This window comes from Macrosteles quadrilineatus, unplaced genomic scaffold, assembly GCF_028750875.1.
Source record: "Macrosteles quadrilineatus isolate MER2022 unplaced genomic scaffold, UCM_ALF_1.0 Scaffold_8__2_contigs__length_117827958, whole genome shotgun sequence".
NCBI lineage: Eukaryota > Metazoa > Arthropoda > Insecta > Hemiptera > Cicadellidae > Macrosteles > Macrosteles quadrilineatus.
In genome coordinates this window covers 33,762,611-33,781,974 of record NW_026542601.1, presented here as the reverse complement: position 1 = coordinate 33,781,974, position 19,364 = coordinate 33,762,611, and the positions used below count along the sequence as shown (strand labels likewise).

General features: G+C 32.9%; 1 protein-coding gene across 1 annotated transcript in view; it reads right to left on the bottom strand.

The window, feature by feature from the left end:
- The window catches only part of LOC129000978 (sodium-independent sulfate anion transporter-like), a 28,032-nt gene extending 11,777 nt beyond the window's left edge, over positions 1–16,255 (bottom strand). Inside the window, exons 1-4 of the mRNA XM_054428091.1 lie at positions 16,195–16,255; positions 3,683–3,864; positions 2,168–2,363; positions 987–1,089 (exon numbers count right to left, since the gene is read on the bottom strand). Of these exons, the coding sequence (XP_054284066.1) occupies positions 987–1,089; positions 2,168–2,363; positions 3,683–3,862 (479 nt within the window). The 5' untranslated portion in view covers positions 3,863–3,864; positions 16,195–16,255. The remainder of the gene's footprint in view (positions 1–986; positions 1,090–2,167; positions 2,364–3,682; positions 3,865–16,194) is intronic.
- Between the last annotated feature and the right edge of the window lie 3,109 nt (positions 16,256–19,364).

Below are 19,364 nucleotides of genomic sequence, written 5' to 3'. Positions count from 1 at the left end.
TCGGTCCCGCGTCCAGGTCTTACCATGAGTACTATTACCGTTTTGCTGTAATAAGTATTTTTTAACAATAGGTTGCATTAGAAATAAAATTATACATATAAATAGGTTAAGCATATAAAAAAAATGTATATCTCTTTTTGGGTTTATGGGGCGTTTCTGTGTTTTGGTAGTAGTTTAGCCTGCTGAACACATTCAATTTGACTCTTTAATTTAAATAAGAAAAAGCCAAAATTGGCCATGTGTTTGTGATTCCTACATTCATTAGAATTGAAAAATCTCACTGAAAAGTTTAATTAAACGTGTGAGGAAGACTTAATTACATGTTCATTATTCATAATTGACAAAGTTTTGACAACTGCTCACAAAGTTATTTGATATAATTTACGTGGATGCCTTTATCTGTTTAGCTATTACAATTTTTAATTGATAAAAAACTTTTTCTTGTACCAACAATTGAACCATAATCCAAAATTTCTTTAAAGTGGATCAAAGACATTGCCAAAATAAAAAGGATGTTTTTTAATGTAGACTTATATATCAATATTTTGATGGCTGATTTGGAAATGTATGAATGCCTGTGATACAGTGTGCTGATTTATTTTTTAAATATCAAAACACTCAAATATGTTTCATAAAAAAACTGGAATTCAAGTAGTTCCTCAGACATTGTGTTTACAAAATAACCTCACTGCTTTGAAATATTAGTGTTGGGATATTGAAACAAGTCTCAAATACATTTGAGGACAATCTCACAACTTTTTTACAATGAGGCAAATTCGTCAAAACGTGCACTAGACATTTCTATTCTAACCAAACACAAGACATACCTCTCATACATTACATATTTGTCCAAATGGAAACATTCTTCTTGAGCAACAAAAACACAGTGGGAATGAAAATCGTTACATTAAGGCCAAGCACGGGTAACATGGAATGTAAATTTTGAAGTATTACGAGAAAATAAGTATGTGTGCAATTATTTTTACTTGAGGCCAAAGAGTGATTTGAGCTGAGCAGAGGCTATGATGAGAGCTGCAGCGGAGGTGAAACCGGAAACCACAGGAACTGACACAAAGTCCACCAAGAACCCTGGAAATTCAAATAAATTACAGTAATGTGGTTTGTATTGCTTCAATAATCATAATAGTAGGTAATTCATCTATTGATTGCATTGGCACAACTATATGGGATCATCAGACTACATAAATTAACTTTAAATAAAAAAAAAGCAAATCGAACAGGATGGACAAATAAAAAATGTTATCCATCTTAAATACAAGCAAAGTTCATAAATAAATTAGGTTAGGATTACAGAGGCACCAGACCAATGATTCTTCCAATGAATCTTTTTTCTGAAATACCACCTGATGATACGAAAATATTTTCTATTTTACTGCTTTGTTACAAGCAGGTTGGATGGATAGTATGTATTTATTAACAGGCTCAGTACCATCCGTCACACTTCTCTGTATGTAGAGTCTCCATAACACAACCATTTTAAAACCATAAGTAGGATATAAAAGATGAAAATAGGATTTAGAAATGGTTTTATTAATTGTTTGGAACCAAAAAAGCAAATTGAACAGGACGAACACATACAACATTTTATTCATCTTAAATAAATGCTAAGTTCATAAATAAATTAGGTTATCCAGAGGGACCAGACTAATGATTCTTCCAATGAATCTTTTTTCTGAAATACCACCTGATGATACAGAAATATTTTCTATTTTACTGCTCTGTTACAAGCAGGTTGGATGAATAGTATGTATTTATTAACAGGTTCAGTACCGGCCGTCACACTTCTCTGTATGTAGAGTCTCCAGACACATGGGAGTGAATGCGTTAATTAGTTTTTTGTTAGGCATAACACACCTCTATTTTAAAACCATAAGTAGGAAATGAAAGATGAAAATAGGATTCATCAAATTCAAATAGGAATCTGTACTTTAAATTAACAATCAATGACTTTTGTAATATCATATGTAAAATTGTCTACAACAATGCAATTAAAATTGGAATATTCTAAAGATAAACTAAAAGAATAGGTTGTAGACAATTGGTGGGGTTTATTTGTTGTCCAAACAAATTTATCACGATTCTAAAGATTTGGATACTAGCCATAAATTGAATACATTATCTGCTGTTGGAGTATAAATTTACCCACCCAAATGTAGAATCCCGAACAGGAGTTCAACACAACCGGATATAAAGCAAAGGAAAACAGCCATGTCAGCGTTGAGATCGTGAGTGTACGTGAACGTAAGTAGAGACACCAACGCTGTAGGACCTAGAGAGATTTGCTTGGTGGATCCAAACACGATGTAAACCAAACATCCAACCCAGCCAGAGTACAACCCATACTGAAACAGAGAAAAGTAGTGAGTATTTTTATCATTCCAAGTAGCATTCCAAATACTGAATGGAAAAGTACATGGTAGTAAAGGAACTGTGTGATTAAATGAAAGTTTTTGAAAAGATTTGCCAACAATCAACAACCAACTTTGATTGCTCATTCGGTACAACATTGAGATAGTTATAGTAGTTGCACAAGACAAATTTATTTCACTTCTTGGTACTAACATTGGTTCATCGGTTTGCGATATCAAAATTGACTGGGAACTGAAGTAGACACCCCAGCTATATGAGTTATATTTAATCTAAGGATAAAAAGTTGAATGAGCCATTCACACAGGGCCCTACAGCCCAAAATAATATTTTCTCTCCTAGTTTTTTTGTTTCTGTGATAGTTTATCTGACATTAAAGGTGTTAAAGCATAAGTTGTCCGTTCTGTTTGGATTGGTTACAAGTTGGCATGTTGGACGGAAATAATTAAATTTAAATCAACATACGCTGTTGGTGGCTCAATTGAACTACTACACTAATCGATTTTCCAACCACTGGATGGAAATGATCACATTGCCACACCTGTAAACAGTACGCAAAATAGCACAATTCTGCTTTAACCATTCTCATTCCCGCTCCCTCCCTAAATCTGCTGATTTCATTGTTGGCTATTCTATAAAAGACGTAACATACATTCAATCCAATAATAAGCAAATAGACAACGTAAAAAAAACAAACATAACCAAAATTATTTTATATACAACTAGAAAGTTAATATGTGAGTTAAGATAGATTAATTATGTTGGTAGGAAAAATCTTGTGTGTATAAAGACCACAAACAGTATAGCTCCTTTTGAAATGTATGGTAATTTCTAGTTCTCGAGAGGCACTAACGTACTTTGTATTTAGGTCAATATAAAGGCAAATCCGCTAATAACTTAATAACTTTAGCATAGGAATTGGAATGGATGAGAATATCCAATATCTAGCTCTATCCAAAGTCAAAGATATCACTACTACAAAATACCAATACTGGGTGTTGGTGCTTGTCTAGTAATCCTCAGTAAATCCTGAAAGAGGTTATATTAGTTTGTAAATTGAAACTTGATTCAGCTGTTCCTGATAATTTTGCAAAGCTACACTAAGTATTTCACTTTGTATGTATTCTACATCCATCTTCACCTTAAAATACAAACCATGGTGTATCAACGTAAATATTCTAATCATATTCAGAGGTTGATTGAAATACACATAATGACTTTTGAATACAAACTAATAAGTTGGAACTATAAGTTAGTTATAACATTTTGAATATTGTGTCCCTAACTATGATACCTGAGGGCCGAGGCCGGCTAGGCCTGCGTAGGCAATGGCCTGAGGCATAAGCGTGAGACCAACAGTGATCCCAGCGATGACATCGCACGCTGCGTCTCCGAGGGCGTAGGTCGGCAGCCATTGGACAATCGGTACCCTCTGTCGCAGTAACTCCCCAAACCTGGGTGGTATGGGTAACATGGCTGTAACAGATGTCATTAATGTGATGCTCAACCATTTTACGATATAGTCAAACTCCACGCAAACCACCAATAAAAAAAATAATAAAAAAATGAAATTAACAATAAAAAAGGGGAAAAAATAAATTTAATTTAGTTAAACAGTTAAGTACATTAAGCTCCAGCCAAATAATTAGGTACATTTAGTGGTTGCAATTTTTTTTCAGTCTGCTGTCGCCTGATTAGTTTGTTTAGTGAGTGCCAATTTTGTTAATCACGTGTGGTACGGTAGACCAATTATTGGTCTACCGTACCACACGTGATTAACAAAATTGGCACTGATCGTTACAACACTACAATAATTGTAACGGTAGACCAATTATTGGTCTACCGTTACAATTATTGTAGTGTTGTAACGATCAGTAATCTAAGTCATCTGCCAAGTGCAGCTGTCCGCTTCCGCTTTTGTTTATTTTAAAAAACTATTTATATGAAAAATCCAACTTCCAAGTTTGTTACCAACTGGATAGGGTCAAGTCCCAATTTTAAATGGTTTAACTGTATTTTATTTGTATGCTGGGTATGCATGTGTTTTTAAGCAACCGTATGTTGATATTGTTGGAACTTGTTAATTTCCATTGAAATTTTTAGGTCAATAAGTTTCATGCAGGTGCTAATATAGTTGGGTACCATCAGTGCTTGCCTGGTAATTAGAAGGTTGCAGATTCGATTCTGAGAATAGTCAGTAGGTTTTTGATGATTTCAAAATGGACCCAACTCTCTTTGATCGTTGGCATTTTAATTATTGGTCTTTGCTACAGAACCAGTTGATCCCATCCAGAAACAAAGCGATAGCGGTGAATCAAAACTAGTGCTGAATGGATTAAATGATAATTTAATCCATTCAACATTCCAACATTCCATCCAAATGGATTAAATGATAATTTAATCCATTCAACACTTGTTTTGATTCATCGTTGCCTTAAATATGCAACCTCATGTGCTCTCTAATCCAATTTGAAATATTTCACTACCGTACATAAAATGAGTATAAATTATGATTTCAAATAGAAAGATGAACAATAGATTCCCCCAAATTTCAAACCAAACTTTTGAAATGTGTCTAGACATATCATAAAAGGAATTATAAAATCCAAGTTAGCCAATTATGATAATAAAAAAATAATGTGGTAATTTTAGTTCTGATAAATTTAAATTACTATATGACATTTTGTGTACAGAGATGTCCAATAATTACAGTTTTGCTGCCCTAAAGAGATCCATCTCCATTTGATAAAGAATCTACAGCCATGAGTGTCCATCAATATGGAGGGCGTGGCCTCGAGCCCACCCTATGAGACCCTGTGTTGATCACATTTTTTTATATTGTGTAGTGAAAACATAAAATATCAGACATATGGATCAGAAAATTTGACACTCAATAAAAACAGGATAGAAAATATTGTGTTAGAAAAAAAATATTGAGAAAAGTGTATGTACCAACTTATGAGAATGGACAATGGAGGGAGTTATTGAAGGAGGGAACTGGAGAAGTTATAGAAAGAGAGAAGTGAGGAAGTCATACTGTATCTGAGGCACGGAGTAGATGAATGAGATTGGCAGGACATGTCATATGAAAAGAAGGCTCCTTATCAAAGTTAGATCTGGAGAATAAATCAGAAGGCAGAAGACTCCTTGGAAGACCAAAGCAGAGATGGTTGGACCAAGTGGGAAAGGATCTAAGGAGACTGGGAAGAAAACAGGAAGAGGCGAGAGACAGAGATTAGTGGAGACACTGTGTTTGGAAGGCCAATTACCACTAGGGGTAATAGTGACCAAAGCAGTAAGCATAAAGAACAAATTGAAACTGGAAATTTATGTACAAAAATAAGTATAATCAACCATTCTGTACCTAAACAAACATTTCCCAGCCCCATCTCTTTACTGAGGGTAATGATCCATACCCCACAGATCCCAGCCCCCCTTAATGGAAAATTTGGATGGACACCCTTGCCTACAGCTTAATCTAGTTTCCAAAACTCTGGGACACAGCGTTATCATAAAACTATAAGTTATTGGTAATTAGCGGGATTCAAACCAGGGAATCCAGGACAGAAAGTCTTGTGCTTCATCTGTACACACATAATTACTTTATTTATTTAAAATTTGTGAAACATTTTCGGGATTTAGACAGAAACTAATTTAATTTCCTACACAGTGTGATTAAATTTACAACAGTTAAAATTTAAGCAATTCAGTTAAGCAGGTTTGTTAAATTTAGCCTACAATTTGCAAATTTGCATGCACCTGGTTAATATGCCATCTGTGGATTAGAATAGTCAATTAATTATATCCTATTGTGTTAGTTACAGTGTGAATTAGTCTACATGATTATACTTACTAGTTTTTAATCAGTCTGTACCAAACGTAAAAATCCAGCTTTGTAAAAAAAGGTTCAACTGGACCTGTTAAATGACACCCTAACCTGATGAAGGGGAATACCGTTAATTTTCACTTCAATTGGCAATCATTTAGAAAGTTGCCACAGCTATTTCCATTAGCATTGCCTTCAAGCTTGTTATTAGTTGGATAATGACTTAGTAATCCAGCTTCATCTTAACCTGCACCTATTCATACTAACTCATAATTTAAAATTACCGAAAAGCAAATTAATTTTTACAACAATCAGATGATATTTTTTATATTCAAAGAAACACATTCTTGTTTTTTAGTCTTACATTTATTTATTATATTAACAGAAAAAAATATTAGTTTGAATTGGCAAAAAATAAAATAGCACTAAGGTGAATAAATAAAATTTTAACAATGTACAGTGGTAACACATTTTACATTAATTTCACATCGCTTTACAATATTTTGACAAAGTCGTTGTTGCCAAAGTTTTGCTTATTTAAGTAAAAAAAAAACTTTGCAGAAACTTGTTTTAGCTTTCTTCTTAACTATAATTAGGAACAAAGAATTTGACCTATCCTAAGACAAAGAGTAGATTAAATAGATTGACTCTGATTTCTAGATTTAGACACCGAAAGATTATTCCAAGTTACAAGATTTTAATTGATATGTAAACAGCTAGTAATTACCAAGATGAAGTAATCAGAAATTGCAATGGGTTGGCATAAGATCCTGGTAAAATAAATTATAACAAAGCTAAAATACTAAAGAGGAGTCTTAGACAAAAAATAAATAAAAACTTCTGAACACCGATTGATAATAAAGCTTAATGAAGTTACGTTAGTTAGCCAGTAACTAAATGTCTGAACAACAGATAAGAGTAAGGATAGTGATTGTTGTATTGTTTTACTATCACTAAACAATACAGTAATTGGACACAGTATTTTCTTGTATTACTTTCCTGCTAAAAAATCTTGAAGTTCACAGTTTAAAAAAAATAATTAAAATCATTACCTATTCAATCATATATGTTTTTTGTAAGATTGTCCTCTGCTTTGGAAACAGATGTATGAGCTACAAAAACTTTATATAATATTAAAAAAAAGAAATAAAATGGAATGTAAGTATGAACAAGTATAGAAGAATAGTGAAAGAGTGCTACATGAAAATCCTGGATTATCAAGTAAAGCAATTCATGATTTTGAAACATTCCTTCTTGAGAGCCAATTTTTTTAAATTATCGGGAATACATGTGATTGAATAAGTGAGTATGGATATTGTGTTGAAAATGTTGGCCAAACTTAGAATTAGAATAAGAATATTTATTTTCTCCCAGTAATACAATACAGTAATTACATTACAAGATACTACATTACCTATATCAATATACAATACATGAAAAAGAACTTGATATAATTTTTTTTTTAACTAAATGTCTCACCTGTCAGACTGATTAACAGGAAATAAAAGCCTCTGACTTAATCACAATAATTAAAAAAAAAACTAAAAATGATAATTAGATGATTTAAAACAAATAAATGAAATTCAGAAATCAGAAAAAATAAACAGGATTTAAAATTGTGATCTCTAACTCTATACATCATAAAAAGTCATAATACAAACGTCAATACTAGAAAGGATAAAACATAGAAATGTAACTTGAAACTAAGGTTTAAAACTATCAAACCGCGCACCGTAACTACCAAACTCTTTTATTTAATACGGAAGCGATACTTTCAAATTCCCAATGCTCCATACTTTTTTGCCTAAATGTTTCTAAGATTGTTTTCTTAAAAACAATTTGTTAAAAAATAAATCCACATCAAACAGTTTAACTTATAAAGCAAAATCTCATTTAAAGACAAATACTAAATTGATAAAGCGGTTTCTGAAGTACGCAAAATGTATTTAGAAAGTAATACAATCAATATTCAGCACTGACCTTCATTAAAATAAAACTCATGCTGTTCTGTTGAACTAGCAAAGAGAAACTACAAGGACAAGGTAAGACAGTTGAGGAGTCATTTAGTCATTTAGCAGCTGACAGCTAACTACTGCTTCCTATGTAGCTCAACAAATGATTGATGTAGACCCTACCTAGTCTGCGATTAAATGTTTGAACACAAGTCTAAATGTTTAGAACGTTTTCACAATGTTCTTAAAAGGTTTTACAGAAAAAGTTTGTTTGGAAAAAAAATTATTCTGGTGTCTTGTGACTATACTACAAAAAAACACAACATTTTTCTACTACTTCACAACAAAAATAAGTAGTTGGAAGCTTAAAAATTCTTAATAATCCATTAGGTTTTGTAAAACGTATTTAATTGCGAGATCTATTTTCCCCCACATATCGAGTCATGGTTAATTGAAATTAAAGTATTGTATTTATTCATATTGAATACAAAAATTGTACACATTGAATAGTGTCATACTGCTTATCTAAATTAATCAAGAAAATTACAAAAAATCTACTACTTAGCTTTTCATAAAAAAAAAACAAAAAAAAACAATTGTAACATAAATAAGTACAGTAGGCCTACTAGTGTTTTCATGTAAACAGAATTCACCCTATCAAAAATACAACATAACTGTAGTCCGATTAGCAATATTGTATCCAATTAAAACTAATAAATACTGCTTGATCAAATCAAATCAAATCAAATAATCCTTTATTCAAACAGTACATTTCTATACATGAATTGTGTCAAGTCAAGAATAAACATAACTATACATTTGGCAAATTTACTACACTAATTAATTAAGAGCTATAATCTATATGTATACACTTTCTCCCCTACAACTACTTACTGTTCAACCATTACAACTAACTATTGATTTGACATACTAATATCTAATTGAAAAAGTCCCCAATCTTGTAGCAGCATTTATCTGACAACAATTTGAACAAACTGGTTTTAAATCTTTTAAAATCTGTCAAACCCTTTATGGTGCTAGGCAGGCTATTATACAATTTTATGCCAACTGTATCAAAAGTATCTGAACCATTTTACAAGGGTTATTATACTTATATAGGACATGTATATGGACAGAAAATGTTGAATTTGGGATATCATCATTTCATTGGGACAGTAGTGCAAGGCAGTTAGTTGTGTTAAATCTGATAATGAGTGAAGGTTGGGTGCAAAAGTGAAATCCCTTGCGTAGCGTTATTACTGACTAGGATCAGCTGCCTCTTAAGAGGGTTCCATCCGCCGGCTGGTTACTACAAAAATGGTCCTACAAAAAAGAACCTTGTAACATTAATAATAAAGTGTTTATCCAGTTGAAATAAACTGTAAAATATTCACAAAGATCCAAACTATGCACTGGCTGAACTGAAACTTCGTAACTGTTTCTTTAAGTATTAACAAAATAATTTTGAACTAGTGTACATGGTATTAAAGGAGTTATTTCAAAATGAATAACAGTCATATTTACAATGAGTTTAAAAGAGTCAACTCAAAGATTACCGGTGTGTAACTCAGCCCATGTTTATCTTTGTTATTGATAAACCTAAAGCAATCCGGCCGGTTTTGTCCTTCTCAAAATACCTCGCTGTACAGGCAACACAGGTCATTGATAGAGGGCCAATAATTGAGAACGAAAAGTCGTTTTGGGGTAGTGTTAGGGCGCATTTGTAACCTAATAGTTGAGATTGTCCAAGGTCAGGTGCTGAACTGTTATGATGAGAAGCCTTATATTACCCGCCACTGTTCTGCAGCTGCAGTCGTTATCACAATTACGCCTCCTGTCTATGTTTCGTCGTCGTCACGTCGGAGGCATTTAAAAGAAAAAAACAACAAATAAACAAATCACAGCTACACAAAACAACGATAAATGCACAAATTTAAGTTACAATCATGCTAACATGATCCGTCATAGCGACACAAAACAACTGTAAATACGGAAATTTAAGATACAACCATACTAACACGATCCGTCTTGGAGGTTATGTTTACACAAACTCAAATAGTAAATAAATGTACTCAATGTGTTTCATTGGATTGAAAAATAAATAACAGCAATTAAATTATACAGCTGATCAAATTGTAAACAATATTGTTCTTCATCACTGAGCTAAAATTATAACTGGAGGTAGCACTGCCATGGCAGAAGTCTGTCGAAAGCGTGTCGCTGATTTTGTTAGGTTGGTATAGCAGCGAGTTTTCTTATCATAGCAATAACATGGCTTCTATAACTAGGTTGGTATAGCAGTGAGTTTTTTTATCCAATAACATGGCTTCTTTATAACTCACACCTCACGCAAACATGGCGGCTGGCGACACGCATCTTTGACATTCAGTGCTACCTCCAGTTAGAATTATAGCTCAGTGTTCTTCATTAGGATAACATGGGAAATTTCAAAGCCACTGGGGCAGAGCCCAAGGGACTTAAAAAAAAAAATTAAGGCCAGTTTGCAAATCAACGCGACACGCTATTTCCAATTGAGACGTCAATGGATAAAATCAGTTAAGAAATGGTGGAGGAGTTCAACCGACAAAGTTTCATGTAGCGTATTAATTATACAGGGTGGTAAAAAAGTCCCAGGACAGTAAAATATTTTAAAAAATAATGCAGACAGAGCTACAATACTTTGGTACAAAGTTACAGGGCATAAAACTCTATTTTAACACATATTCAGTGATCCAATAACTCTTCAGGGGGACGGCCCACAAGGAGTCGGAAGAAAATCTTAAATAGAAGCATAGGTCAATATGCACATTAAATTAAAGGTCTTTTTTAGTAGAATACAATGCCACAAACCGCACTTCAAAAGGTTGATCCTGCGCAAAATGACAGTTGTTCAAAGATTCATTTAATTTACATTGCTATTATAAGCTTACTCCATAGGGATCCCCCCCTAAAAAAACCCAGAACTTGGTTATTGGGGGGGGGGAGCCCTAGGAATCGGAAGAAAATTGTTAACTTAAGCATAGGTCGATATGCACATCAAATTAAAGGTCTTCACTAGTAGATTACGATGCCGTAAATTCAAGCTCAAAAGAATGCCTGAGTAAAAAATGGCAGTCGTTCAAAGATTCAAAATGGCGGATTCAAGAAATCTTTGAACATCTGCCAGTTTGCGCAGGATCAACCTTTTGAAGTTCGGTTTGCGGCATTGTATTTTACTAAAACGGCCTTTAATTTGATGTGCATATTGACCTATGCTTTCATTTAAGATTTTCTTCAGACTCCTTGTGGGCCGTCCCCCAGAAGAGTTATTGGATCCCTGAATATGTGTTAAAATAGAGTTTTATGCCCTGTAACTTTGTACCAAGTATTGTAGCTCTATCTACATTATTTTTAAAAATATTAAACTGTGCTGGGACTTTTTTACCACCCTGTATAGATATCTGTAAATAAGTCTTTTTCACATGTGATTTTAGCTTCTAAACAATAGTTACAAATTATTTTTGCTCCACCCACTGAAAGCTCTGAACAAGCCCACAATCATTGGAAACAAATTAGTTTTAGACTGTTGAGAACTTGTACCATAGAGGCATGTTCAGGAACATTAGCATGTTTAGTGGTCATCTTCAATTGACTGGGTAGAACCATGTAGAACCCTCAGGTTAATTAATTTAAAGACAAACGATTAAGAACAGCTGGGTCCAATTTTGAACTGTCAAAAGACTCTTCTCAGGATTAAACTGCTTACACTACCTCTTCTGATGGTAGAAAAATACTGCATTAAAAACGTTTAAAATATCTATTTAACTGACAATAAGAAAGACTAGTTGTGTGATATAAAATAATACTTATACATTTTTACTTTGTTTTGTAAAAATGAATTTATATAAAAAAAACTCATTACACAAAGAGTAAAATTGAACTTACTTAAAACTAGTTACTTAACTCCACTCTTGCTAACTGAAATACTTATTTTTCACTTAGTACTTAGTAGTATTATTTATTTTAGCCAATTATTCGAATCAATGGAGAAATAGTATACAAATAGAAATAGTTTCAGTCATGTGTAAATTCACGGTCTATGCACAAGGCCATTGATGTTACAGATCATTTAGCATTTACGATTGCATAATCATCATTGCAGATGCATTGTTATTGAATTTTCAAATATTCGGCTATCAGCCTGCGGTTTTGCTTCCATAATTTTGTAATACCACATGTTACCTCTTTAAATTAAAACACATAGCCTAATATGAAAGTACTATCAGTATTTTTTTTTTTCAACAACTAAACTATGGCATGTTATACTATTTTAGAAAAGTACCGGTAATGGTCCAAAGTTTTTTTAAGCAGATAGAGAATGTCATATAAGTTTTTAACGTCGTAAACTTCTTATACTCAATTTATTAAAATAAAGATTACAAGTAGGCCTAAGCGATTTATAGTGTAAGTTTCTAACAGAGTATTTACGATCATAAACGATTTACTTTTGAGGAAGTATTTATTGGGGAAGAGTGTTATTAACTGAAAAACATACTATTTTATATAAACGATCAGCTGACAATTAGAACAAACTATTTCGCACCAAGATCAGCTGACAATATAGATTATACTATTTTGTACCTAGATCAGTTGACAACTAAGAGACTATTTTTTCAACCAGATGACAATTCGATAAGAATATTATGCACCAAGACCAGCTGATCATTATGTCCTGACCACCACACTATTAAGCCCAGAGTGTCACATTGACCGGAAGCTGCTATTGTTAGGAGGCGTCAATTTCCTGTATTTTCCCGCGTACTGTCCACATCTCACACTCCACGTGCGTTGATTGTCGCCTTCCTTAATTAAACATCGCAAGGTCAGAGTTAAAAACAAGGGACAATAGTTTTTTTTTTCATTTTGAACACAGTTGAAAGTTGATTTAACAAAAGATTAGGTGTGATGTTTTTAATTTTAGAGTATGTTTAAAAAAATTATAATACGTGTCAGTCAATAATAAAACTTAACTTACTATGAGATAGTTTTGTGAGGGAGTTTAAAATTATGAGTAAAATGTGCTAATTTCATGTTACCATCTTGAGTAGGCTACTATAAATTATTACTCAGTACGACAAAAATGTATATCAGTAAATGATGGTACAGTAGTCTTCTGAAGTATTTAAGTCGATGGTCCATCTCTTTAACATCATTTATGTGCAGAGTTTAAAAAATCTAAAAAACTTTCACTTTAATTTTATCCAAGGAAATTGTGTGTGAATGCAATAATAAATTATTTTAACCTGTCAAAATATTTTTAAGGTTATAATTGTACAAACTTACAATGTTACTTGTCTACTAAACATTGCGCTTCTAAAGTATAAGAATCAAGAATTGTGTTGGATTACGACAAAGAAAATAGAACCTAAAGGCTCTATTTTCTTTGATTACGATCATGACCTACCCACAGACATAACAGCAAAACCTAAACCATATCAGACAAAGACCACCAACAATGGTGCAGGTCAAACCTTTATGAAGTTCCCCAGGGCTCCATTCTGGGGTTTGTTTTGTTTTGTTGCTATTTCTATTCAAGGCCATGGATCTTCTTCTTTTGAAGAGATGCAAGGTCAATCATACACTTCAATGTCCTGAACTAATTTATGAATTAATGGATACTGATACTGTAACATTTATGGAAGAGTTACAGGTCTACACGTTCAATCTTCTTACATCACTACCATTATCTACAATATTTATTTACGATAAAGTCACAGGAGTCACAACTCCAGTGATTTTATCACGTTTAAATGTTTTTTTTTAAATATTACAGACATTAGTGATAGTGATATAAGAAGATAATATAGGAGACTCCCTGAAGATGCCACAGATTGGTGACAAGATGTAGATATAATATTAACTACTATATCACAAAGACTGGAGAAAAAAGAGTGTTTGGTAAAAAATCTAACAACTAATAACTAACATAATTTAAGTTGTAGTATAATGTTATGTATAAGTATAAAAGAGGAAGTTGGTATGTATATATATTTGGCAGTGATAAATTCAGATACCGCTGGACCGATAGCTCAGAAACTTGGTACATACGCATGAATAATTTCATGGAGTAGGTTTATACACCATCAATTTCGTGATTACTTTCAGGACTTAGCTCTAGGACCGTCTTCAAGTACCCATGTCAAGGATTTTTGTTTACTTACAAATAATATGAAAGTAAAATTAAAACAGGTAAATTAATGGTGGTATTTTTTGTTCTGATACTTAATTAATTGTATATTTGTTAATATCAAGATTTTTTTCTTGGTGCCATTTGAATTTTGCATATATTTTAAATGCAATACACTTGTATAGTAAAATTTTGGTTTGTAGTACAGTTTTACATTCTACATTATGTTTTAATATTTTAGCAGATAAAATAGATCAACTAAGATATGAATAGTCAACATACAAAGTTTTTAAAATTAATCCAAACCAAAATGGCGGTTTTCACTACTTAACTGATTAAAAGCCACAAACGCTCATCAAATGATGCTGGTTTGCAAAAGTGTTAGAATAACCAAAGGTTTACTTGTTTGTCCTAATTTAACCAAAATCTGATTCTTTTTACTTGAATTGTTGTGCTAACGGACACACACACACATATGTAAATTGAAACAGATGGCGTTTTGGCCTCTGGTGACATCAAAACCAAAAAGTAAATTTTTTCCCAGGTCTACCACGAGAGCCACCAACTAGCTTATTCCCAATATGGAAAATGCACCAAGATGTAATTTGAAAAACAATTACCAATACGACTTGCATTACTTCTAAATAGCTGATATTACATAGAGGAAGAAGTCCTGTACAATATCTGAGTTATCCAAGGTCATGTGAAAATTACAGCAAATTACAGCATTAGTCTTTGCCAGGTTGTGGTATGACATCCAAACTGTGCTGGGAATACAGAGTGGAACTGAACCTCCATTGTGTAACAATATTGCTAATTATATGAAAAAAGAGTTACTAATGAACTACTTTATAGTTTAAAAAAAAAAACAAACTTGATTCTAAGGATGTATTTTCGAAGAAAAACAGACAAATAAATGCTGCTTATGTGTTAAGGGTCACCCCCATCAAGGAATTCAATTTTTGCTAAAATACCTTTAAGAAACTACTAAATAAAAACCTATTTCAATATAAAAATCATTATATTCAATTAAATTTTTTTTTATTAAACATTATAAAAACATTGTTATAATTTATGTTTGTAACATTTTATTTGGGATACTTGGGATTTGGAATACACCTATTTTTTTCTTTTCTTTTCTGTGACACAATTGATATATTTCCTGTAAAATACTTTCATAAATAAAGATGATTTCTATTGTAACAATATTTGTTCCAGCATTTATGTAATTCCAAATGTTTTATTGGTCTAATTTGGAAGTAGAGAATATTGCTATTTTATTTTGGTTCTGTTTCTATTTAATAAATAAATAACGATATTACCACAAATTTGATAAATTGATCAAGTACAGTGCACTTGCCTACTCCTGCATTTTAGTACATAACTAATTTAAGACAAACATACACTACTTCATTACCTACTTGATAAAAACCTCTCTTAAAAATGTTTAATTAAGAATACTGAAAACCTTTTTCTTTCCCACCATTGCATTCTTGATTTATTTTTGTAATTTCTAACTCCAAAATAAAGACATTCAATATTCGTTTTAGGTATTTAAGAAATTTGTTATATACCTGTATTAGTAGGAGTTTAAAACATTATGAATCATGCTTCAAAGAACATACAATCCCATTTATAAAGATATAAAATCATATCATATCATGATCAATTAGGTTCATTTTAAATTTTTGAAACAAAATTCTTAGAATATAAATATTTGTCAACAAAGACAACAAATAAATCACTACACCTTTTTCACAGGTATTTCAGAAAAAATACTTACAAACAATACTACAATTCCAATCAAAAGCATATTGAATTTACTTGGAATGTCAACAATTAAACAGCTGATACAAACTCACCTAACAGATGTTAATGTGCGAACTGCAAGCAACCAACTGCTAGACTGAATCTACATGTTCAATAGCAAGCTGCCAAATACAAATCCCCACCAACATAATTGCAGATGTGAGTTCAAAAATTGTCTGGTCATTTGCTCAAATTAGAGGAGCAGGTTTGCAAATTTGCTTCAGGTAAAATTATTAGCAGTCAGCACTCAGCACTCTAGTCTGGAATTTCCAGATGCTGCAGTGTTATTAAGAAAATCTAATTTGGTAAAAGTATTTATTTTACATATGAGATGGAAAAAGAAAATACAGTTTAAAATTCCTTAAAATTTTACAATAAATATTTTATTGAGCAATGTTAGAAATTGGGTACCGTATTTGTAAGGATTAAATTCATTGTCATTTATTTTTCACCACACAACACAGAAAGTACGGTAGACACCCACTTATCTGGACACTTTTGAACCGGACTACGATCTGCAGAATTGTCATCTCTTACCTTATCATTCTATCAATTTTTATCAGTACATTGGTTTAACCAGACTGGATCGGCAGGAAGTGGACGGTACTAAACGACTTTTTCTTGTGGGAAATATTTTAGACTAATGATCGAGTTTGAAAATACAATGTTCGTTCTAAATTTAAGTAAAAAATTGCATTTCGATTGACGTTTCCAATCGAAAGAGTATTAGGGGACATCAGTTCTACCGGAAAACCCGCTAAATGGACTGGTCTCGGTCCCAAGGAGTCCGGATGAGAGAGTGTCTACTTTAGCTTGTATCTGCATTCGAAAAAGTAGTCGAGTAGCTGAGTAGTAGTTGAGTAGTTGTAGTCGAGAAAGTCGTTGTTTGGAGAAGGGACCAGTAAAGTATGCTGGAGTACATTGAAGTCAAATGGAATGTGGTATGTGGCTAGACCTCACATCCACCCGGTACACGTTGCTCACCATCTCAGTAAGTTTTAGTGTTGCTTAATGTTAAACGTTAGTGTCCATTCAATGTTCGTGTTAAAGGTTTTTTTCATTTTAAAAAACAATGAAGACCTTCAAATGAAGTGACATGGTTTATCCATGTATGCCTGAAGATGACTACACAGAGTTGAAATTAGTTGCAACATTAAGCATCAAATTGGATTACTTAAATGTAGGTGTTTACACATAATGAAGGAAAATCAGCTAAAAAATAAGCACCAAAAATGAATTTAAATTTTTGTTAATAACATGGGCTTTATGGGTTGCTATGCTGGTGACGAAATATAAACACAAAATCAAAACAAAACAGAAGAAATTCCAATCACATGTTTTTCATTTTACAGCGTGGGGTGAAAATGGAGAAGTCTGTGGATTACATATTTTCGGTAGAGTTTTCAACTACTGGAATACCTCTAGTATTTATTTAATTCAACATTCAGAGAGTATGATGGTTAAATATTTACAACCACAAAACTAATCTAAACTGAAAAGTTGTCATCCAAAAGTGTTTCAAATTCCTCAATTCTATGATTTGACTACCTAACTAAATAATCACACTAAATTGAACCAACCAAACAAATATGTTTGGTTACTATTTTTAAGATACTATTTTCCAACATTAAGTCAATTTTTTACTTATTTACTGACTAGTGTCCTGTCTAGTAAAGATAAAGCATGTGTTCACTAGTTATGCTTGATACAATTTGCTAAATTAAAAACATAAAACCTCAATCGGAAATTTTCTTACAGGCTGCTGAAATGTACTAGAATACCAAACAGGCGAGATGGAACGAGAATGGAAGGATAAAATTAGACAACAATGGCAAAGCTAAGAATGAGCCTAACCTACCATAGGGTTCTGCTCTGATTTAAGTGTAACTGCGACATTTGTGACTTAGGAAAGTTTGGACAGCTTACTATTTTAAGTGCAGACGACTGATGGTGATTTGTGTAATTTATAGTGTTCTAAGACTTCACATTTACCAAATCAAGTTTTTTAGTGACTTTAAAAGGACCTTACTTTTTATTTTTTTCAATAAGTTTTTTGTAATTTTTTTATTTGGTAATACAGTAAGATAATAACCTGAACACACACCTAAAATTTAGCTAGATAGGACAGGTCGAGCAGATGTAGTGAAAGGCCAACCCAGAACCGTTCTACACTTTACTTTAGTCACATTAGTCAATCCTAGAGGGTTGAGACATTATGGCTTTGATAAAATTGGTGGGGATTTGAACCCCGGAGTTCGGGAACTGATGTCCTGTCAAGCTCACTCCCCAACTTTTAAGTGCCAACAGTTAACTTCAGTTTTAATATATATTAAAACAAGAATAGTTGAGGACATGGCACGCTTCCTCCACGTCCAATCCACGTAGGCACAGAAAAGTAAGATACAGACACAAAGTCAAAGTTCAATAGTACACACAAGTGGTGCCTAGAGCAAAATCGAAAACCGTCCTCACCCTCGTGTACTACAATGCTCACAGAGGACGAAGACCTTCTTGCCTTATACAATATTAATTTTTGTACAGTGCTCGCCGCTCGGGCTCTTGCTTTGTTTGTCACAAGTATATTTCCGGCACCACATTCTAGAGCTGAAAGCGCACAGCCCCAAGCGAGGTTTCTGTACCTTACTTAGCTGTGACGCAGGCTTGTTTTGGGTAAACCACAACAGGACATCCTTGTTGAAAAGTGGTAGAGCGCAATTATGCTGGAATATGATTTCTGCCCTTTTTCAGGGAACCAACAACTTGGGCCAAAGAAAATCTAGGAATATTTCATCATTCAATCTAAGAGTCTCAAATCATACCTGCCCATGTATTCCCATGCTTTCTTTGAACACCTTACCATGATACTTGCATCACTCTATTGAGCTCATAAACGGTCTCATTAGCTTGTAATAGTAAGTCAATGAGTAAGTTAACATTTGGGGATTAAAATTGCTGCTAGGCACTATTAACAATAATTTAAAAGGAAACACTTCACACAAATCAAGGGTCACTTAAGTCTCACACCAATGATTAATACAGTATGCATTTTGTTAATATCAAGGTATCTGTAAATCCCTTTCTGTCTTCTTGTACAGGGTGTCTAGTTTATTTCCATTATAAAATTCAAGACTAATTCCAGACTTTTCAAGACTAATTCCAGATTTTTCAAGACTAGTTTTTTCAACAATTAGTGCGTGTTGATACCAAAATGTATCGATTCTCG